The sequence below is a fragment of the Salarias fasciatus genome, chromosome 16, assembly GCF_902148845.1.
Source record: "Salarias fasciatus chromosome 16, fSalaFa1.1, whole genome shotgun sequence".
NCBI classification, from domain to species: Eukaryota; Metazoa; Chordata; class Actinopteri; order Blenniiformes; family Blenniidae; genus Salarias; species Salarias fasciatus.
In genome coordinates this window covers 19,272,914-19,296,659 of record NC_043760.1, presented here as the reverse complement: position 1 = coordinate 19,296,659, position 23,746 = coordinate 19,272,914, and the positions used below count along the sequence as shown (strand labels likewise).

The 23,746-nt window shown below is 41.9% G+C and overlaps 1 protein-coding gene across 1 annotated transcript; it reads right to left on the bottom strand.

Annotated features, from left to right (window-relative positions):
* Window positions 1-18,361: 18,361 nt before the first annotated feature.
* Window positions 18,362-21,108, bottom strand: vgll3 (vestigial-like family member 3). The gene is made up of 4 exons (XM_030111947.1): window positions 20,802-21,108; window positions 19,683-20,034; window positions 19,043-19,600; window positions 18,362-18,933 (listed from the first exon to the last, which is right to left on the bottom strand). Exons 1-4 carry the CDS (start codon window positions 20,907-20,909, stop codon window positions 18,893-18,895), a joined length of 1,059 nt encoding a protein of 352 aa, XP_029967807.1. The 5' UTR covers window positions 20,910-21,108; the 3' UTR covers window positions 18,362-18,892.
* Window positions 21,109-23,746: the final 2,638 nt, after the last annotated feature.

The following is a 23,746-nucleotide window of genomic DNA, read 5'->3' as shown; positions in this document are numbered from 1 at the left end:
ATATTTTAATGTTTACCGCGCACACTGTGTGAAAGGACTTCGGTCGGTAAAGAAGTAAAGTAAATCCACTTCAGACTAAATCCCTTGAAACCCAGGTTTTTAAGTAATGAAAATGTACAAAAACGGTTCAATTATTCAGAGAGTTCATAGTTTATTCAGGATTGTGTCAAATTATTATGGCGCTGAAATATAGATCAGATTAGTGACTGCAGAGAGTTAAGTGAGAATAACTCGACGAAGTCTGGAGCAGAGAGCAAAAGGAGTCTGTCGGGCTGCGAAGAAAAGAAAGCAGATTTTATTTTAATCCTCTTAGTCTTTTTCAATAAAGAAAAGCTCACATTCTTATTATGATTCACTGTTTTATCAAAAAAAAAAGACCTGTGCGTGTGTTTGTGTGTGTGTGTACCAAGTTGCAGACAAGAAGAGAAAGAGATCTTTTCTGATTAGAACAGAAATCTCAAAAGTACCATGAAAGCAGAGGATAAAACTGAAACAGGAGAGCAGATGAACTAACACGGACAGTCTGATGCTCAGTTCGAGGGAGCTGAAGGTGGAAACCATCAGTTTCAGGTCTTGACTCGTTTATGCAGTGTGTGACTTTTTGTCTGAAGACACTGGTCATGAATGTCTTTGAGCAAAGCTTCGTCCAGTGAGAGGAGTTCAAACATCACTCTTCTCGCGGTTATGTATGTGTCTGAAATAGATTTCACACTGTCAGAAATTCCACAACATCCCACAACACAACACAGCTTGTATAAACACAGAAAACGCAGCAACGGTGGAAGTTCGTTCGTCACAGCTGTTAGCTGTTTGTTGCTTACATATCATGTTGTTTCCACTTTAACAGTATTGAAGCATAATCGACAGTGCACAGCCTCCATCGGTCCAGGTTATCCAGGGTTTAGCCTGAGGGCGGTTTGATGCACGGTCAGGAGACTGAACTGCTCCACTGCTTGCAACACAGGTTCACCAACTGCATGTGTTTTTTGAAAGCACTGCTAACTGGACCCAACCATCAGCTCCAAATACTGCCACGAACCTGACAAAATCTCCAAATGCATCTGCAACAGTCCGGTGTAAACCCTGATGGGGATTTTGTAGATGTAGATCAAACCTGCTGAGCACTTCGGTGAAACGACTCCTGAAAAGTTGAAATCGACCGCAGGTTGTGGCAGGCTTTCTCTGAAATCTAGTAAGAGTTCTTTAATGATGACATCAGATTTATAATACAATCCACAAAGATATGCACTGTGGTCTCAAAAAACAAACAAACAAAAAAAAAAAACCCCAAAACAAAACAAAAAACAGCTGGAGTTGTTTTTTGAAAGTGTTTATAATTTCTCATGTGATTCTCACTGTCATGTTTATGTGTGACACACATCCTGTGGATTCCTGTCAAAAAAAATCAATCCTTCGTTTGTTAAAATTAAAGCACTTTGAATGAACCCTTGAACCAATCGACCCCTTGAAAAGTTTGAAATGGTGACTTACTTTTTGCGTCACAGCCCCCCCTTTTTTTTTTAATGCCAGTGGCTCTCTTTGGCAGCGGGATGAATTGACCCACTGTTGAACAGATATCCGCCTTCGAAAGCCTCTATAGGAGCTGAATACATCAACACAGTCCGTGATAGTGGAGTCTGACCTCAACTCCCACTCACAATACACACAGCATTCCTCTCGATGTGAGTGTGCGAGCGTGTGTGCAGCAGGGTTTATGCAGGACATTTTTCCGATGTTGCTATTGCATATCAGCGCAAGAAAAATCGAATCATTACTGCTCAGCTTTGTTAATATTTTAGTAATCTGATATGAGGCAGGTTAGATGTGTTGTAGCAATAGTAATGCCAAAATAGTTGTAAAACTGCTGCATCATCTCATACTGTTTTACTAAATGTTGAATGCTCTCATCCAAAACATGAAGCTGAAATACAAAATTTGTTATTTTTGTTCACGTCTTTCCCAATAAACCTGATTACTGCTAAACCTGCCCACAAAATGTGGTTCCAACTCTTGAAATATGTTGATACAAGAAATACATCTCTTTCTGGCCCACTCAGATTCAGTATTTGTCCTCATTCCTGCATATTGTATAAAATATAATTAGCAATAACTAACCCATTTTTTTTCATTTGAGCAGATATCAAAAATTCAAAATATAATCGCTTAGTTTTTGGACAAGGCATTGTACTTGTAATTCTGAAATAGGACGTAATTCGGCAGTTCACCACATGACACCAAAGAGCAGTGACAGTTTAAGATATGGTACATGTGGCCGTGCACGGCATCGGGCTCTAAGTGGAACAGTGGGAGCAGTTTCATCAGCATATCATCAAGTTTGGAAATGAAATAGCTTTCATCACTGAGACATTAAGCTGAATGGGAACGATGCACCCATGCCACAAACTGGAAGAGCGAACAAAGGAGAGAGCAATATTTTCCCAACAGTTGTTCTTTGGACCATTTTTGTTGGGCCTGATACAAAAAAAGAAGTAAGCTGTATGTTTTATTTGTTTGTCTCAAAAAGTTCTGCAGTGCCAAAGTACTGTATGTGTTGCATTTTGCATGAGGTCAAATGTCAAATTCAAACCAAGTATTACTGAACAAAAAATTCTACGACAATATATTTTAACAATAATTCTCCAGTCAAACCACACTGAATTTGTGCATTGTGTATGTTGCTTGAATTCTGCAAAAAGGTCAGTCAATTTGCAGTTTGGATGCATGTTGCAAGACACTTGTTTGAGTGTTGACAGATAAAGTTGCAAATTTTAGGTTCTTGCAACATAATTAAATTGCACATAAATGTTGAGAAGCTGGTGGGTGAGGACCCCGGCCCTACTGAAAAACAATGTTGATATGATGAAGGTTCATTTATTATTTGCTTTCACTTTCTAATGTGCAAAAAGTAAATGGAAGTTGAATTAGTTTATACAAGAAATAAAAAAAAAAAAAAAAAAAAAACTTTTAGCAGTCAAGCAACATCCCTGAATGTATTGAGATCTCAAAGGGCTTTACTGCTCTAATCTGTCAGACAAAAGATACTCACAACTTAGTAATACAATATATATATATTAAAAAAAAGACTTTAAAAAGATCTAAACTCTCCAGAAATCCTTCTTATCATGGCTGAGCTACTTCTAAATCAAGGCCCTTTAACCGTAGAGGCATGAATCAAAAGCCCTGATAAATACTTCAGAGAAGATTATCTAACATATCAGCCCATCGTGAGGTGGAAGGACGGAGAGGAAAGGATAGGAATACTGCAGAGGGACTCGAGGAGGACCTTCATCAGCGACCCTGGCGGTGCTGTAATTCCTGCACAGTTGAGTCATGTGGGATGTTTCTGGGTAGTCTCAGGGCCCAGAAGCCCTTTTTTGGGAATGTCATGTTTTAACAACTCCAATGCCTTTTAATTCCCGCTTCTGAAAGTCTGTCTGGAAGTACTGGAATGTGTGTGAGGCAGAGGGCCAGATGCGAGTGTTTGGAAATAAACTCTCTGTCCAGTCTGATCGGCCTCATTCTCAGGGACGTGGGAGTTAAAAGGTTGCCAACGCAGGACGCGTTTATAGATGTGGGCATGAGCGCGGACGGGCACGCCATCAAACACACGCTGCACAGACTGCTTTCCCCTTTTGATTCGTAATTTGAAGCAAACGCATGCAGCCTGCCTGGACACACACACACACACACACACACACGCACAGATGAACAATTTGGGAATATGCTGAAATAACACATATTGTGCAAAAAAGAAAAACCCACACATGGCTACAGCGCAAACACATGCACAATACAAGCAAGCAAATACTTGCGTGTGTCCCTATGGGGTCCACTCTACTTCGCTGGGATCAACATATATTATGAAATGTTCTGTTTTGGGGCGACAGTTCCACCAAACCAAACAGGGGAAGGGTCATTGCTCTTAATTGTGATGGTTAGGATTAGACTAAAGGGCTCGGAATGCACTATGTCACTGAGCAGGCCTTGCATGTAATGCTGCACAAATGTATGTGTGTGTGGATGTGTATTTCTTACTGTTGTGGCGAACAACCTCAGTGCACACACTCACATGATGGGCACATCGTCATTTAGGGTGAGCCCGGTGCTTGAGTTTGCATCTATTCGACGTCTGTGTGTGTGTGTGTTTATGTACATGCGGGCAGAAGTGCAGGCGTGTGCGTGACGGAAAGGCTAATTCCTTTTTTTGTTAATATTATTCCCACAGCGGTGCTGATGAGTCTGAAGGAATGACTGCAGCTGAAGAGCTGCGAGCTCCTGGGAGAGCGCTGGAGTTAATGGACCATGCGTGTTCATATTATCATGTATTTGTATGGTACATGTATTTGTGTGTGTGCGTCTCTGTGTGTGTGTGTGTGTGTTTGTTAGCCTTAAAGGGAGGAGCAGTGGAGGAGTGTGATGAAATAAGCTCCAGCAACATAAAAGAAATCTAATTGTTCCCTAAAGGCACAGCGTTAGGAAAGTGACAAGAATAACTCAACCGCCCACGTCCAAGACGAAAACCCGGCGAAACCCAGAGAGGATACATCGCGAAGGAGTTACCTCGCTTGGTTTTTTGATCTTTGGAGAAACACTGGAAAATAGGACAAGGGGCAAAACGTGTGGCATTCATCCATCTTTCATCCTCCTTTATCCAACTTTGGGTTGCAGGACGCTGGAAACTATCTCGGTTGATTGAGAGTGAAAGCTGGGGTGTGTCCACACACACTCTCATGCTAAACCCTCTGGTCAGTTTGGAGTCACCCATCAAGCTCAATATAAGTTTTTGGACTATAAACCAGCATATTGGTGGAAAAAATGCAAACTTCTAAGAAGCTGTGAGGAGAATAATTGACCCACCTAGTTTTTTTTCGTTTTTTTTTTTTTGCATAGTTTCAAATTCTGAGTTTCCTGAAGTTCTGATTTTGAAGCCTTGAAACCTCTCGGCTTTGTTTCTGTGTATTGGATTTCTGTGATGGTGATAGCTCCACTTGCTCCACTTTCCAAAATTAAGGCTCTTTAATCTCCCTCATGACTCCTTTGAACTGTTACCATCATTTTACTGCGTGTCAATGAGATTTGTCTTTCCAAAAAAGGAAGTGATCAAAGATGACTGTTGAGACATTTCTCTCACTGCGGCTTCCAACAGAATTACGGCAAATATTTGAGATCACTTCTCCTGTTGGGCCTCAACTTCACCAGCTCATGATAAAGTATCGCTGAACCCCCTCGTCATCTTATCGAAGACAAACAACAATACAAACAATCCAAAGCAGCATGATGTTGTGTTTTTATTCCATTTACAGCTTTTTGAAGCACAACAACACACCAGAACAAGGATGTTCAGACAAAGACGCATCTAAAAGAAACACAACATGGGTATTTATGACCAGAGAGCTATTGCTTTTCAAAATAATTATTGCCATGTCTTAAAAGGATCATATCAGGCAGACTGATCTAATTCTTCTCTGCGGGGCTGAAGCGTTGGTGCCAAACGTTCGCATGCCCCATCAAAGCTCACATAAACACATCAAACATATAAACACACCCTGGCATGGAAAGCACAGAGAAACAGCTGTATTTAAGGGTGTGTGTCCATGAGTTTATGTGCAGAGAATTCCTTGTTTTTTTGCACATGTGGGCACCATACCCATGCTGATCGGGCATCCTGGCAGTGTTCGGGGTGAAGTCTTAAAGGACCGGTCTGATTAAAGACATCAGGGGAAAGAACATGTTGCTTTACAGAGAAGCAATGAGACACACACAAATTGATGAGAGAGGCGGATTGGGAGATGGAAAATGATGGAGGATAGCATGAAATCTGGATCAACCTGCCTTGGGAGTTTATAGACTTGAATTACTGCTCAAAATTATTTTCTTTTATAGAATAGCTCCCATGTATTTTTCTCCATTATTGATTTGGAGAAAAAACATCTGCAGCCACAGCTGCCCTCCAGACCAAGAGTTCACTGTGTCCTTGATATTAAAGAAGCTTGGTAATGGCAGACTTACTGAACAAAAGGTCACTTGTGTGTTTACGGTTCTATGAGATTGGAAATGATCTCGCAATCTTCCTCCGTTCTGCTCAAAAAAGAGCGAAGGAATAGATGCTCTGCCCATGGCCCGAGTCTTGATGTTGCTGTTGGTTTATGAGCCTTAAAAAAAGCACACAATCCACAAATGAGCAAAGAGGAGGTAAAAATACAACAAAACTTTGTCGTTTTGCTATAGTTTTTTGACCATCTTTCATCTGTACTGCTCTGTCCATGTCAGCGTCACAGGGCGATGAGCCGATGGGCGACAGCAGAGAACATCAAGACAGGCTGCCAGTCCATCGCAGGAGTGGCAGAGAAGCAGACAGTCTCACATATTGGTGCTAGAGGTCAATTTGGAGACACAAATGAACCTCAAAGCCATGTTTATGGACAGGGAAAACTCTCACACATGCACAGGGAGAACATGCAAATTCTCTGCTTTATTAAGTACATGATCATTTCACTTTCTGCAGATTACTTTAATGTGGAACCTGAGCCATTCCCAATTTGTATCGAATGTTATGATCATTGTTATTTAATACTGATTTTTTGGTTTGTCTTGTGCTCATTTTCAAGGGTTCGGTTTTCAAAATATGAATAAATGGAAATAGATACTCCTGTAAAATGCCAATATCTACCTAAAGTGTCTGCTTACGTACAGTAACTGAGTATTTGTACTTTGACACTGCCCTTCTTTTCAGACATCGAGGGTGACAGTTTGCTTCCACTCAGGAAAATATGTCCCTTTATCACTGCTGCCGTCTGTACTGCTGTCATCGTACCAATAACTTTCTTCAGAGTGCTTAAGCTCCATCAGAGTTGTTTAATTGTGTGACTACTGTATGCAAATGCACAATTAATCCCAAGTAAATCCACACTGGCTATCTCCTTGAGATTGTTTGAATATCTGGCAGCCAAATTAGTCCACTTGTGGCAAAGTGTAGCCCTAATAGAAGGCCTGTTCTCCTCCGTCGCTTATTAGCATTTTTGCCCGGCGTGAGCAGCCCCGCATTGCTAACTCTTTCCCTCTCTTAACACATACAATCACACACACACATCGGGGTGGGTGTGCGTGGGCAGACAGAGAGCAGAGGAATCCCTGATAAGCCAGCGGCCTGGCGGACGACACAGAGGGAGGAATGGCAGCTATGTCGGGCATTCACAACACTGTGTGGTGTCACCAAACAAAGCCTTCCCTTCTCCCGCCTGTCAAAGACGCCATTGTGTCACGAGGAGAGGGCCTTTATATCGCACACGCATTCCACGCATGCTGCCCCTCACCACACGTACACACACACACACACACACACACACACCAAAAGTCTATCATGCAAGTCTAAACATATTTTTTTATATATATAGATAAGCAAACATTAAACGGCAAATGCAAAAATCCACACCAGTGAAATGCACAGTACTTTCCTATTTGTGGGAGAAAAAGAGAGAAACCCTCTTTCACTTTTACTTCTCTGGCCTCTGGCTGTCTGTGTTGACAGAAAGGATGCTCCCAGCTGAGAGGCTGGAGGTCCCAGCGTGAAGCCCCTATAGTGAGAGTCACCTGTGAGGGGCTGGGGGTGGGCAGGGGAAGCGCCCTCCCTTCACTCTGGAAGCCGGGGAAGTTAATGACAGCTGACAAACCTAATGGGGGGGCTTGACAGTAAGTGAGCACGAGGGTTGTTCCTGCAAGTGAGAGGGAGGCCGTCTGAGGGTGTGTGACGGTGTGTTCGCCTCTTCCTGTTGCTCCGACAAGCTCCTGACTGCTCCTGCCACCTCCGCCTCCGCCACAAAGGACTCATGGGAAGGTGGACATGACAGGAGGGTGGGACTCCCATATGTCCCGCGTCCGAATTTTGACCGCGGCTCCGAAAACACCTGTCAATCACCGTCAGAGCTTACAGTACAGCCGGAATGCGTTTGTGTGTTTGTGATAGCGGGGTAGAGAAAGCTGGCGGTGATCAGCATTCAGGGGTGTGTGGGAATAGAAGTGTGTGACGTGCCAGAGGGGAATTCGAACCTTGTGTTGAGAACTTTTAATAAAAGGAGCAAAAACAAAACAAAGTGCCACTTTATTGCATTGAGGATTTACAAATCCTGCCTGTTTCTTTCAAGGAAATTCAACCAACTTTTAATTTAAAAGCACTTAAGCCATTAATTAACAAAACCGAACAGCAGTTACAGCCGTGCTGGTATCATCTTGTGTGTTTTTTTTTTTTTTTTTTTTTTTTTTACTCCAGAAAAACCACGAGGAAATGATCACCAACTGCTTCTCAATTAAAGACACAAAGGAGCTTTTAAATCTGACAAAAATCTAATGTGATCACCACTCAGCATTTATTCATATATAGTTCCTAGTGTGTGTGTGTGTGTGTGTGTGTGTGTGTGTGTGTGTGTGTGTGTGTGTGTGTGTGTGGAGCTGATGCTGACAGGTTGGAGTTATTTGGGGCTGGCCCTCCTGTCAGCCATGCAGAGAACCTCCCAGCGTGGGGTTCATCATCATCACAGAGGAAGCTCCTAACTCCACTTCCCCGGTTTTCACCGACAGAGTCTCCGGGATTGAACAAGAGGTCCTGCTGAGGGGCTCTTTGGCCGCAGGGAGCCCGGTCGGATCGGTGGATAAAGACCCAGACAGTACAGGGACGGTGGAGGAACAGAGCGGGGCCGGCGGGGGGCCGGAGAATTACCTGCCAATTAGGCAAAGTTAATGTGAGGAATGATGGGTGTCAACCCGTCAGAACCCGGGGAGGTGAGGGATCAGCTGGATAAGCACCATGTTATCCCTCAGATTACACTGTCTACTGACATGATCACACACTCAGATACGCACACACACACATATACAGACCCACTCAGGCGTACAGTGAAAACAGGCAAGCTGTAAACCACTCCCCGGTACAGTATCTAAATGCCTTACTAAAAATAATAATAAATCATTGAATAAATAGATTATTTGATGGGTATAAATGGGCAAAAATAAAATACCATAGCAGAAATAAAAAAAATAGACAGAAACCTGAACCTGATCAGAGGCTTTTTCTAAGCAAATTTGAAGCAGGCGTCAATTTTGATTCCTCTTGATTACATTTCGTAAAGCCTGTTCTAAAGTAGAAAACATTCAAATCACCTCAATCAATACTGTGGAGCACATGACAGAGGGATCATCTGAGGCGATCCAGAGAAAAGGCAGATGCAGAACAACCGTCCCTTCAACTTAAATGTTCATAATGTGAAACTTCATGGAACCAAATTGTTGACAGTAAATGAAATAAATCAACTTTATTTCGACAAACTGTTGTTCTTTCCCCCCCTGAGCAGAGCTCCCCTCACCCCCAGGTGAAGCTCATCAGGCTTTAAACGATCGGCAGCTCAGACAGAGAGCAGGGCAGCAACACGTACCTCACTGTCACATCAAATTGTTGGTTTCCTGTAAACAAATATCTCAAAAACAAACATACACATATTACAGTGCAGTTCATCTTTCAACCAATTGTTTCAAAATGTTTTCTGTTGATTCGATTAAATGTGTTTACGCCCCAGCACGGTTATTTGCATCAAATGCGAATCTTTGGTAATGTGTTTGTTGAAAATTAGGCCCTCTGGTAGCTTGGATTAAGTTTTTGCAGCCTTCACAGAGATCAGATTGGTTTTTCCTTCGTCAAGATAATAAGAAATGCAAGAGATAAAATGTTTTAGTCATCAAAATGATTGATTATTCTCTACTTTTCACTAAACGCCGACCGAAATATCATCTGATAAGAAAAGATTAAAATCTGAGAGAAGATGCACTGAATACTTTCTGAAGTAGAACAAAGATTCATCAAACAAACCTTCAAACCATCAAAGGTTCGGCTTTTGTTCAGCCCTCCTGTCATGTCTGAAGAAGCTGTGCAGCCGCAGATTGTCATTCCCGAACCGCCTCGGGAAACGGTTCCTTTATTGTCCCGGCCCTCAGTGGAAACCTGCATTCAGAGACAGCTATGAAGTGAAAAAACGATGTGGGTCAATGGAGCAGGAATGCCCCTCCTCGGCTCTGGTATGCGTGGTATGGTCTCTGCGGGCAGCACGGGACAGTGGCAGCAGGTAGGGTCGCATAACACCGCCTGGGATGACTGACAAGCAGGTGGCAGGGCCAGGAATTCCTCTCAGCTTGTTTTTCAAATGATTTAAGGACAGAAATAATTAGAACCTGCGCCTTGATTAGGAAATCTCGCAGCTTTTTCCGTTCTTTTTAATGGTAATTTACACTCTCATCCCTAAATGTTTAATACATAGACTTTCTGGACTTTTTAACTTATATCTTGCATTCTTTTCAATTATGTCTCATCAATCATACATTCAGAGGTCAACATTTTCTAGAAGAAGAAGTTTTGGATGAATATTTAATCATTTTATTTGAATGTTTTTTATTCAGTGTGATCAATTAATATTTGACCTGCAGAAAATGGGAAACTTTACTGGATGTTATCTAACATGAAAGTGAATTATATCTTCCATAAACACATATATGAGCAAGCAGTAATTTTTTTATTTTAAAGGGTAAAAATAAGCTCAGCAGTACAAGCGAAGCAGGAGGACACGATAAGAAGCAAACATGAAACATTGAGGCTCTAAATTCAGCACATTCCCGGCAGACCAGAGCATCACTTCGCGCTCATGGGATTTAGTTTTGATTCATCAACAGGGTGGGAGGGAAACATACTTGTGGACGACGTTGTTTCGTGTAGACTTCTGGGAGAAACGCATCCTGTTTACTGGATGAACGACTTCTTTCTCGAGTCTTATTTTGGAAAAAAAAAAAAAACTGTCAGCTTCAGACTGACCTTCGACCACCGTCTGATGCAACACTGTGAAACCTGTCTGTTGTCAGCTCCTCTCGGATTCTGACAGAACGTGATCCATCATCCACACAGTCATGTAGTGTTACAGTAATACTGCAGTACAGCTATTTTTCTCCAATTGTGAAAGAGGAAGATAATCAAATCAATAAAAAACTTACTTTCACAAGGAAATAATGGGTTTTTTTTGTATTGAATTGCAGTAACTTTGTAGCTTTAATGGAATTGATCAATGGGACAAATTACAGATATTTAGACCCTAGATTAAGCCAAACTCGACATCTTTTGTTGCAGTGCAGCGTGTGATCATGAACCATGAACTGACCATAGACGAGCCGAGCCTCACTAAAGATGTCCTACGGAGTTTTTTTTAAAACATCCTGTAAAAGTTGGATTGCTCTTTGTTGTTGTCACAGTTTGGTTTGGCTTAACTTCTACTGTAAAAATTTGCCACTAAAAATAGTCTCACAGCCACATTCCAGAAATAGCAGCATTGGCTTATAAAAAGTCATCCCGGTTGAAATCCCGCTCCTCCCGACGCGGGCCGGGACGGCGTGGAGCGGCCGGCGGTGGAGAGTGAGCAGGGGAAACAGGTGTTGGTTCCTAAATGTGCTTTCAGCCAGCAGAGGAATGACAGCTATGTACTGGCCTCTGTGGTTACTGGCACATTACCAGGCCAGCGCTGACACACTCACACAAACTAGTTCCTGCTTCTGCTGCTCAGACCTTTATGAATGGTTCCTCTCTCTCTCTCTCTCTCTCTCTCTCTCTCTCTCTCTCTCTCTCTCTCTCTTGCTCTATTAGAGGAATGATTCTGATGAGTGATCTGGCTTCTCAAAAAAAAAAAAAAAAAACCAAGAAAACAAACAAACGGAGAAAAACTCTTTTTATATGGTTGACATTAACTACTACTGAGGTTCTTTTCTTTTTCTCTCACTGTTACAGTTAATAATTTACATTTGACGGGATACAGTGGGAATAGTCTGAGCTGGACTCAATCATTTCTGTTTAAAAATGAATTTCATTTGTGAAATTGCCACCATGATGTACATCGGTGGCTGTGTGTGCGTGTGTGTTTGTGTGGGCAGGCAGAAGAATGCGGCCTGCCTCTGTTAACGGTGGACGTTCCTTACTTTACATTTTAAACAGACGTAAACGTTGATCCAACGCCGCCGTGTAGCTGTGCATTGATCTTTCTTTCAGCAGCCTCCCCTCGGCTGCTGGAGTTCAAACAGACCTCGTGCACACGGCGCCGCGGATCCAGGAGCTGCACACGGACCCCCTCCCTCTTGCTGTAAGATCATGTTCATATAAACACCGGCTCCGCTGAAGCTGCTACAAAGAGCTTTCTTTTTCTGCTTGTTTCCTAATCATCCAGCCTTGAAGTGATAAAAGTGAATCCACGCTCAAGAAAGTAAACACAGATCTAAGAATCGTGTACAAATTCAGCTGATTTGCTCAATGTTTGTGCATGCAAAAACAGGCGCAAACATGATATTCCACACACATGTGGAAGCCGATCTGTAGTTTAAGATTGCATCTGTTTTTAACACGTTGAAAAATGTGGCATAAATCAAGCCTCGGCCTTGAGCAGCCTGCTGCTGTTAGCGTGCTGAGAGGCGTCTCCTCTGCTGGCTCCCCACAACATTTATTTACGACTTTATTATGAGATATTTATGGGGCTGTATCTCATCTTCGATCTTGCAATCTTTTCTGTTGCCCTTCTCTTTTTTTTTTCCCCCTAGCTCAGACTTTGTGACAGCTTGTTTTATTTTTCATAATTATTTTCTATAACGTACCAGTATGAGTGATAACATCCCCAACATCATGGTGCCAGTGTTTTCTGCTGGCAAGCCAATTTGCCTAATGAGAATCGTGAAAATGCAACCAAATGGACACAGAAGCAGTACAGTTTCCGGCAGATCAACGATGTGGAAATTGGATCTCATGCTTGGAAAACACTCATCTGATTTCTCCTGTGAGAGTACAGTTAAGTTCACTTTATGGAGGATTTAATAAATCATACTGAAAGTAACTAAAGCTTGATTCTTCCTTTCTTTTTTCTGGAATGACCTTTTCTGTTCTACATTCTCTGTCTTTCATGTTTAACCAGCTGTTGTTTAAAAACAAAAACTAAGGCAGTGATGAAGAAATCAGACAAAAATTGATTGCAACCAATACTCGCATTTTGACTGCAGAAATTCTGTCTGTCCTTAACAGCATTTGAAGATGATCCAGTTTGATGTAATGCAGTTCCATATAAGAATCTTATCTGAATTAAAGAAGGAAATGCACCATCCAGACTTAACTTGAATTAGCTTTTTGTTCTTCAAGTTGTATTGTTAGGTTTAGTAGTTTGCCTATTGTTCTGCCACCATGTGGTCAATTTTCACAGCATTGACCAACAAACCTCTGGATGTGCAATAGGATTAACAGTGAAGGATAGTGGCAGAATTATTCACTTAGTTAATATATTTGAAATAATTCACCACCAAAAAATCTAAATAAATCCTGTCAGTCTCACCAGCACATGAATATCTGATATTTTTCACCTCAAAATGCATTTTGCAGGCAGTTATTTCCAATAGCGTTAAGAATATATGGCATTAATGTTGTTATCTCTGGAAAATGAAGAGGAGAGCCACAGATGAACCACGGCTATACGTGAAGTGGCACATATTTAAGCTTATTCGTTCCAAATTGAAATAATCTAAACTTTTTCATTACGCTGCCTGACCATCCATTTATTTCCATACCTTCCATAATGGCTCATGTTGTTACATCTGCCTTTTTCAAAATGGATTCGGCCTGACTGTGTTCTCAGATTTATGAGTTTGTGCTGTGACCTTATTTCTTCTTCTTGTCATTATAGCTCAATCCAATCCAAACTGAATTAGATGAAGACGTAATGATCCCATCTAAACTTGATTAGAAATGTTATTGAGTTTTAATGGTTGTCCTGCTGGAATCTCCGTCATGTGTTCTTATGTTCACTGGCCAGATCACATCAATGGAATAATTGGAAGATAATAGAAAGATTACAACAAGTTGTGCTTCATTAATGCAACTATTTATTAGATACCAGTGAGACTTCAGCCCATCCTGACATCAGGGAGGGAGATCTGAGGTTCCGCTGAGCTCTCCTGCTCTTTGGGTGTTCCCGGTCATTTGATCGAGAGGAATCGGGTATCAAACGCCGAGGACTCGGCGAATCAAGTGTAATCAGCAGGACAAGTGTTGTGTGACAGTCCCAGCACGCTTCATTAGGCCGCCCTGTTGACACAAACACAGCGGAGAAAGCTGAGCCTTTCACTAATACCCCTAACACCCTTAATACTTGTACAAGGAGGGCAAATTAGCTCTAATTACCCCGGTGAGTCAAAGGCATTCAGCTGGCTTGAGCAAGCGAGAAAAAGATGTTTGAATGGAAAAGGGGAGTAAAGGGGAGGGATGTGATGAGAGGATGACTGCCTTATGTCTTTTTTTAACTCATCTGTTGTGTTTTTGGTGTCTCCTCTCCATCCTGATCTCTGCTTTCATATAGTTTTGTGTTCGGACAGATGGTGTTGTGTTGCTGATTGTGACACTCACCATTCGCTCAATTACTCTGGAATGTGTCGCTGGGCTGTGTTATGACTGATCAGCCGTCGCTTCGTCTCTCGTTCCATCTCTTTTACTCGACGCAAACTCTCCTCTGAACCAATTTCAATTCAATTTCAGTTGAATTTATTGTATTAACAACGTAGATTATTGTTTAACTGTATGATATGTGTCTAAACAAAAGAAAGAGTTCACAAAATAAGAAACATACCGAGGCTTACAGAGCTGCACTCACAGGAAGCGGCGATTCAAACAGGGCAGGTCAATACAAAATGTGGATTTCCAAAAAGATAAAAGAAAAATGAACATATTTCCTTCTATTTCTTAAAATAAAATGCAATTTTCTGTATCGTGGAAGAGGCACTCAAGGCAATGAAGACATGTGGATCCAGGACTCAGGCTGGCTCTCAGTTTATCCTTTTCTCATTTAATAACAGTGTATCTCTCTCTCTCTCTCTCTCCTGTGTGCGCATGTGTGTTTTTGTGTGTGCGTGTGTGATGTTAACTTTGAACTTAAGCACCTCAAGAATACCAAACAATGTTTAATAATATATCAGAGCTGCTAAACACCTGTAAATCACCTTAATTTCTTTTATGGTTTTTCATTTCATCACAGTCGCTTTAGCTACCGGTTGATTTCATTTACATGCGGATGCAAAACATTTGACATTTCCCAAGTCTCTTTCTGCTTCTGGTCAACTTGTAATCCTTTTTATTCAGTTTAAAACCCCATGTTCCTGTAGCTTCCTCCTTCCTGCAGTGGAAGTGCCCGTGGTGGTTCTGCAGGGCGGCCAGTGGGACGCCTGTTAGCATGTGAGAGCGCGACATGCTGACGCAGAGGATACTCCTGCTCATGTTAATGAGGGGCTGAATGCAAATTACTGGGTTTTATTTGTGCTGCAGAAATGAATCCAGACACTAAAACACAAAGCAATGAGCCAATTACGGTCCGGTTATGAAACAAGTTTTACAGAGATGCCTCATTTGAACGCAGTCAAGTAATTGAAGCTGGAAAGTGACACAGCATGCAGCTTTCTTGCAAAGTTTCATTTGTATCAACACCTGAAAGCCAGTCGCTTCCTGAGGCCAAAAGGGCTGAAGCCGTGAGAAAGCCTGCTTTATTGTGTAAGTTAAATCTCTGCATTTAACCCTTTCTATTTATAGTTAACCTTAACTACATATGCAGGGAGCAGCCAGCTGGTCATGTGCCTGACTCACACACCCACGGCAGTAACCTGTCAGTGGTGGGATTGAACCTCAGAACCTCCAAATGCACTGAATTCTAAGACCGAATCTGTGGTACTGTCGCCGCACTGTTTTCTTTTAATTGAAATGAGGGCATTAATGAGTTGTACATCCAACGCCAAAGTTGAAAACTTGTCTCACACATAGCCTACAGAAAATTGCCAGGAGAAGCCAAGAAATTATGATTCCTTCTTTAGGAATATTGGTCTTCTAAAACATCTATGCACATGAGGTCCAGCATCCACTGTTTTCACAGCAGGCAGTTAAAGAAATTGGTCCAGATTAGCTGAAAAATCTTGACTGTAGGGTCAACAACACATTTAAGAATAACTCTGGATTTCAAGTCGTGAATACAGAATTGACAGCTTAGCTGCTGGGTCATAGCAACGCCAAAAATGTGTGTATTCATGGAAAAACTGAACAAAACAGTTTAAAATAACCCATGGGTTACTTTCACGAATAAATAGTTGCCCTCAATTGTCAATAACTTGTGACATAACTACTTAAAAAAAGAGAAGCAAATACAGATTTTTAGTAGTGAGCATTTTCAAACTAACAGAAGAAAAAAATAACATTATGATTGAACAGATTAGTTGTTTTTGCAGCTTAAAAACATGGAAATAAATATTGTGTGTATCATGTGTGCATGATAGCAGATTTTGGTAAATTGTGCCCCAACAATATTGACAATGAATATCTGCCAAAGGTAAATCTGCACCTTTTTCTAACCTGTCCAGGAGTTGTCATGTTTTCTATGTTTTCTCATTGCATCAATCCAAAAAAACACAGAGGCTGTTTAAACAAATAGACTCTCAGATACTGGGAAAACAAATATTGCCATCTCTGAGAATGAACTTCTTCATTGGGGCTTTTTTTTTTTTTTTTTTACTTCTTCTCAGTGTGTCTTGATTTGTTGATACTTTGGATGGAAGCGCAGCTGCTGCGTTCCAGATTTAAAGTCCTGCTGTTTGGTGGAGATGGAGAATGAGATACGTGGGAGCGCAGGCTGGAATGTCAGTGGGCTGGTACAGCTGATCGTACCACCTGGTCAGACCACTCACCACACAATCATGTTTGCGCCACTTCAGAGGTCCTCACAAAGGCCTACAGACATTTTACTGAGGAGACACAACCTTAACCCAACCTTGAACCGCGTCGTCGCCCTATAAATCTTGTAATTGTATTATGTGTGCTTATTTTTTGTTCCTCTCGGAGAGGCAGATTCCTGCATTGGGATTGTCTGAATACATGTACGCCATGCCACACATAAAATAGTAAGAATATCGTTCATAATATGGATCCTGGCACTTGACTTGTCCTGAAATAATTACAGACATATTTACATTTTTTTTCTTCAGAACTAAATCCATGAGTGAATTCCTACGGGTGAGGAAGAGTCCAAACGTTCATTCAAATGCCAGACTGAATTAGTTTTATCTAAATAAAGCAAATACTCATTCAACTCTACTGTAGTGTGTGTTAACTGTCTTCTTGTGAGCGTGTTTGTGTGTGTGAGCAGTCTCCCACTGTCAGACGAACTTCCCGTCCAGACAGGAAATGCCTTCTTTAGTGTGTCTTTGTGAGTCTGGGAGTGTGTGTGTGTGTGTGTGTGTGTGTGTGTGTGTGTGTGTGTGTGTGTGTGTGTGTGTGTGTGTGTGTGTGTTTGCCTGGAAACAGACAACAGACAATCTACTTCCCTCAGTTCAGCTTCTGGAAACTCTATCGCATAAAAACATGTTTACACCTTCGGCTCTCAAAGTATTGTTGGTATTTCAACAACAGCTCTGGGTTGGATCTATGACTGAGACTGTTGATGTTAACTTTTGTTTTGTTTTTTTTTTTTATAAAAACATTTGCTGTTATGAAGTTAACTATTAACTTAAAATGCAATAATTCTCAAAGACCTCTGATTTGTGCTTCCATAACAGCTTCTGCTTTAACCTGACGTCCTGCTGTTTTGTTTTATCGCGTTCAAGCTTTTGTGATATTTATCATTTGAGAAAAAAGACTTTTCCTCATTTTAAGTGAATCAAGTACCATTTACTTCAGTGCTCATAGAGATATTTACCAATATACGGCCTGTTTGGTGCAGTAATCTGTATCAATGTGCTGCCTTTAGTAAATACATGATCTTAGATTTTAACCTTTTATCAGGTAAGTAACCTTTTCTCTTCCAAACAATAATGACAGCAATTCTCTCCCATAACAATCACAAAAAGACATTAAACATTCGCTGTGCAAAACCTTTAAATAGCTGCTCCCTGTGTAGACTTTTTAGAATCTGTGTCAATAACAACAAAGCTTCAGGTTTGCTGATATAAACACTGATGTGTTTTGTTCTTTTCCCTTCAAATGTCACCTCAAATTCCCACTTAGTCCACGAAATTAAATCACCACTTTGACACATTATGAAATCCCACTGGACCATATTAACTATACGTAAATGTAGAGTAACTGTTCTTTGAGGCTTGAAAAAGTGTCACTTAAACAGAAATTACTCTTTAAATATCCTTTAGGAAGTATTTTAGTTCGCCGTGAATGGTTAAGTGTGTTTCGTAGATTTTGGCGGAAAACAATCTCGTATGCATTGAAAGCAGTTTTTCACCCAGGAAGAGAGTTGATGACAATGATGCCTGAGAAATAACATAATTCGCAAATGTAATTTATTACTTACATACAGAAACAATATTTACACAACAACAAAAAAAAAAAATGGCTATTTAAGCAAGATTTAGCAAAAGGCATCCAGCAAACAACACCTTAGCACGGCAAAACTCTACACAAGACAATTTACATGCATCGACAGACATTTACTGTACAAAACAAAATGTGGATCAAAATCAAGCTCTTGAAACAGAACCACTTGGTCTCACATTGCAGAAAAGTGGGAGAAATATGACGTTTTGCGCTGACAATGAAGCGGCCTTTCATTCTTGAAGCCAGTAGTCCATTTCTATTGCTCTTCAAGGGTTTTGACAACCAAAGCGATCACTGTCCTTCAGGTCCAAGCCTTAAATTTCCATGATGTTTGTGTGGACAGTGCAGGACTCTCAATGCTACAAGTATGTTTTTATATTTACGTTTTATATTCTGGAGCTGGTGCTACAGCCATAGACCGATAAAGCAACAAAACATGTCCTTTTTGGTATGAACTGATAGTCTATCGTTTTGCCCGAGCATCAGTTAAAACCAAGCTGATGTCTTTGCTTTGGTCTGATCAAGAGCTGCAGAGACAGAAACAAAGTGAAATGAAAACGGGGAACTTTTGCCACTTATTGCACATGTGAAGTTTTCACCAAATGCTTTTCAAGGTTGCTCTTCGGTCATAGCTACCTGAATCATACGCCTCCAAAGATCCGTGAGCTGCGGAGGGGGCCCAGGTGACGGACGGGGCCGGCACGGGGCTGCTGCTGCCGCTGGCGTCCATCTCTGTCTTCACCGCCTCGCTGAGCGGGGAGCTCCCCGTGCTGGCGGCCGACTGGCTCTGGCTCCGAACGCCAGGAAGCAGCAGCGGGTTGAATCTGGGATCCAGCGCCGGACTGTGGGCCGGGTATGTGTGGAGCATGGGGTGGTGGTGCCGGGCGTGGATGTGGGGGTGGGAGTGAGAGTGAGGGTGGTAGACATCGTGGACGTTCGGGTAGCCGCTCGTGCTCTGGGAGTTCAGGCTGTAGGTCCAGCTGTCTGAGAGGGCGGCGGCGGTGGGGGGCAGGCTGGTTTGGGAGAGCACGTGGCCGGCCCACAGGGCTCCGTCTGAATGGTTGAAGGACACAGGGCTGGGGGAAAAGTCTGGGTGGACTGAAACTGAGACTGAGGGGAGGCAGGAGCCGCCCTGGGCTGGATACGTGCTGTTCCAAGCTGGGCTGGCCTGACCTTCCGAGAGAGAGCCACCATCTGAAAGAAAGATACCACAAAGTCTTAAACGAACATCCAATATTTTTCATCAAAATCAGCCATCAATAGCTGCTACACTCACCTTTCCAGAGGGAGGAGGCAGAGGCTGACGGCTGGGTCACCCTGATGGGCTTGGCCTCGCTGCTGAAGCTGCTGGACTGGCTGAGAGCCCGGGAGAAGTGCTCGTCCACCACGTCGCCAATCTCGCCTTGGAAGTACGTGAACAGCACACATCGGGAACTCAAGTATTCTGCCTCTGCCGGCTGGGTGCCATCCTTGAGCTCCGAATCAGACGAGGCCCCGCGGCCTGATTCGGTGCCCGGTACTGCGGGGCCCTGCCGGAGGCCCTGATCCCGGGGCAGCATCCCTCTTCCTGCTCCTGGCTGCTGCTGCTCCATACACTCCTGCATTTTGCTGTAAACGCTCAACTTCCTCTGTGGGATGACACAGATCAATTTATTTTTAGACAGATAAATCCAAGTAGGAATGATCAAAACATTAACACTTAAACAACAATACAATACAATCATCATTTAAAAAAAAAATCTTTCCTTATAAAAGACTTTCTACTTGCATTTGGACTTTCTAATTTAGAAGTCGTGAGAAAAGGTGTTTCTTTTTTCCCATGCTGTATTTGTGAGGCTGAACAGCGCCTGATCCACATTCCTGAGTGAGTGACCGGCTGTCATTACATCACTGTTTGACCGCAGGATTAATAGTTCCGTGTCATTACGCCTGACCTGAGACAAATGAGGAGCCTCAGACTGGAATTTCACTTTTCAAATAGGAAATTTAAGATAAGGACCGTATCCTGGATTTGAAAAAAAAAAAAATAAAAAAAAATCTGCCAATCTCTGACAAACTTGCCCTATAATAAAAGACTAAATAAGGATTAAATACAAATATAAAAGGATAAGAACTAGTTTAGTTAGTCCAGTCTTGCAAGTGATTATCTTTTACTGCTGTAATTGTTTTATACCTTCAACAATGTAAAACTTATGCTCATAAAAAAAAGTTCTTTGGATCCGTTTTGCTGTATAAATAAAAGTCACGCGCCATCCAATGTTGCACAAATCCTCATAAAAGTAATCCCTTCTTCACACGAGGAAAAACAAATCCCCGGGCTGGAATCTATCAGTGTCTCTCAGCAGCTGCGAAAGTTTTTCTTTTTTTTTTTTTTTCTTTCCCCGCAGAGTCTCACCTGTTGTTGTTGCTGGTGATGGTGGTTGTAATAGGTCGCCTTGTACGCCGCCGCGGGGAGGTAGTGCGCTCCATAGCCCTGATGGTACATCACATCCAGGCAACTCATAGCGACGGAGCACAGCGGCGGAGAGGGGCAGAAAGTCCGAGGAGGGGAGACGGGCGGAACTCAGCCGAGAGCGACTCTTCTCGGGGCTTCACACGGGCTGTGTCCTCCGAGCCATCGCCGGCTCCATATATGCCCAGGCGCGTACAATAGTCATGCCGTCCGGTTTGCATACGGACAATGCGCCTCCCGCTGCGCGCTCCGCCGGCACCACCCGGGGCCACCAAATGATTCAGAAACGGTATAAGACACAAACTGTATCCGGAATGAAAAAAAAAAAAAAACTCTCCCCTAACAAGTTTTCAGACTGCTTTTGATTGGGTAAGAATTCCGCTCTCCCTTTTCTCTCTTTCTGTTTTGGAGGGGAGTTATATTTAGAGGAGGCTGGGGCCGTTACGCACGCCCACCGGGGAAGGGCCTCTATGGCGCAGTGGAGTTTAGCAAGGCGCTATCACTGCCAAGGCTCCAAGGGCTGTATTCCTATTGTGGGAGATTATTCTGAAAAGTTTATTAGAGGCTTGTACACAACTTTATTGCAGTCATTGTATTCCACTCATAGTGTGACTGGAAGTAGAGCCTGACCTCTGGAGTGCCAAAGAACCAAACTGGGGTAGTGGTGTTTTAAAGGGATATGTGTCCCTAAAAGAAAAAAAAATTCTTGTATTTTGGTATTACAGATGACTATACACTATGATGGTTCACCAAATCCCTTCAACACATCAGTGATATTTTGACAGCAAATGAATACATAAGCATTTTTGGGCAATTGTGCAAATCCGTGGTGCTGCATTGTCCAACATAAACTGGCATTTTGTTATTTTTAGATAGATGGAATGCCCCCTACTATCAACTCCAGTAAGGTTCCATTACTTACCTAAAGGCGCTGGACAAAAGTATAAGTTTGTTACAATAGATAGAAACATCCCAGTACAGGTTGGATGTCACTTTCAAAGACAGGCCACAGGTTACCTAATGATATTATAGTTTTTGGGAAGTCCTCATAACTCATGTCACTTTAATATTTGAATGCTGTTTTAAAGCGAATGTGTAAATCACTGTGCTGTCCTAGCTGAACAACTGTTGAGCTTATAGAGAGGTGCATTATGATTAGTCAAAATGCATTTAATTCCTTTTTTAACATGGACATGAAGGCATTGAAAAGCCCTAAATAAATGACAATGGTTGCTTAAAAGAAGAATACCTGTCATTTAGCTCTGTCTTTGTTTAAAGTGTTGTGGTTGATAATTTCAATGCTTCCCTCCAGAGATTTGAATGGACTGAGCTGTTTGCTGCCACCTGTTGACGAGGCTCCTGACAATACATTCAGTTTTTTCTCATGCTGATTCTCTACATCAGAAATAAAAAGGACCAAGAATCACTGTAATGCATGAAGGTGACTTAATTTAAATATCATTTGTTTTGCTTGCAAACATTCAGATACCTTTTCAGTGGTATAGCTTAGCTCAGTTACAATAAATACAAAGAGTACTAATTTAAAATGTACATTTTGAAACATTTACTTCAAGAAGTCCCCCCACCAAAAAAAGCCCAGTTTCATTTCAGTTATGTGTATAAGTACATTTTTAATGTTAACCTACATTAACATCTAGGGGCAATTTAGATTTATAGTCACTGATTTTGAAGCATGGGAGGAAGCCCGGAGGGAACCCACACACACACACACACACACACACACACACACACACACACACACACACACCAGGAGAACATGCAAACTCCACACAGAAAGGGCCGTGCCGCCTTAACTGAGAGCACCAGGTGACTGTAATCACACTCTCAGGTGAACCACATCATGTCACGCCGACAACGGCTTTCCACACCTGTGATTCCTAAAGTCTTTGAGTGTTCGAGACAAATTAACTCTAGAATATTGAGCCCTATTCCATTGAAGTGGAAACAGTCTGAACAGAGCTGAACACTTTAGAGTTTCGTCAACTGACATTTAACTGTTCCACCTTATTGATTATGACCTAGTATAACTATTGGGGTTTACAGTGTAAATAATGACAGAGTGTTTCATTTTAGTAGTGCGCAGGTTGTATTACATTGATTATACTGACACTCCAGGACTGGCTCACCTCTGGGCCTGTAAAGTACATTAGAAAAAGAAAATGTAAGAAAAACTTGATTACATTGGTTCAGTTGGTGACACCTCAATGAATTAAGCACTGCAGGATTAGATACTCATGACATATTACTGTAAGTTCCAGTTCTTTACACAGCGTTCAGACCATCCTCTGGACTAAAACAGGATTTAACAAGCTAGTGATAAATGGCAGATTGCATATTATTTCCAGCTGTTACCTTCTCTTTATACAAACTATATAAATAAAACGACTATAATAGCATATGGCATTACAAAGTGAAAGTGTGCATACGATTAACAGGTCACATGCACATGCAGTCCATGGTCTTTACCCGTAATGGCCGTCACTCCCACACCCAATTTAGAATCGCCCATGAAGCTGGACTGTTAGGAGACTGAAGAAATCGGAGCCAGCAGGCTGAAACCAGGCACTTTTTTCTTCTAATTTGATTCATTAATTTCATTTATTGCAGACTTATACACCATAGCATGCTATTCAGAAACAGAAATAAAAAATATACACAGTGCATTTGTTTATGCAAGAATACAGAAACATTCTTCACACATATGTATAGAACCCTATAGCTGTGATGCATATATCAAACTACACATTTGCCAGGCTATCTATGATATAATCAGCTCAATTTTATAAACTAGAGAGAGGAAGAGGAAACTGAACAATGTTGAAATGATTAGATGTCCAAACATTTTGGTTAAAAAAAATCTAACTTTA

Coding starts and splice junctions, on each gene's coding strand:
- vgll3 (XM_030111947.1), bottom strand. CDS start 20,909: ATGAGTTGCCTGGATGTGATGTACCATCAGGGCTATGGAGCGCACTAC. Junction 20,035..20,801: donor ATCACCAGCAACAACAACAG/GTGAGACTCTGC, acceptor GTCATCCCACAG/AGGAAGTTGAGCGTTTACAG. Junction 18,934..19,042: donor TTTGGAGGCGTATGATTCAG/GTAGCTATGACC, acceptor CTGTCTCTGCAG/CTCTTGATCAGACCAAAGCA.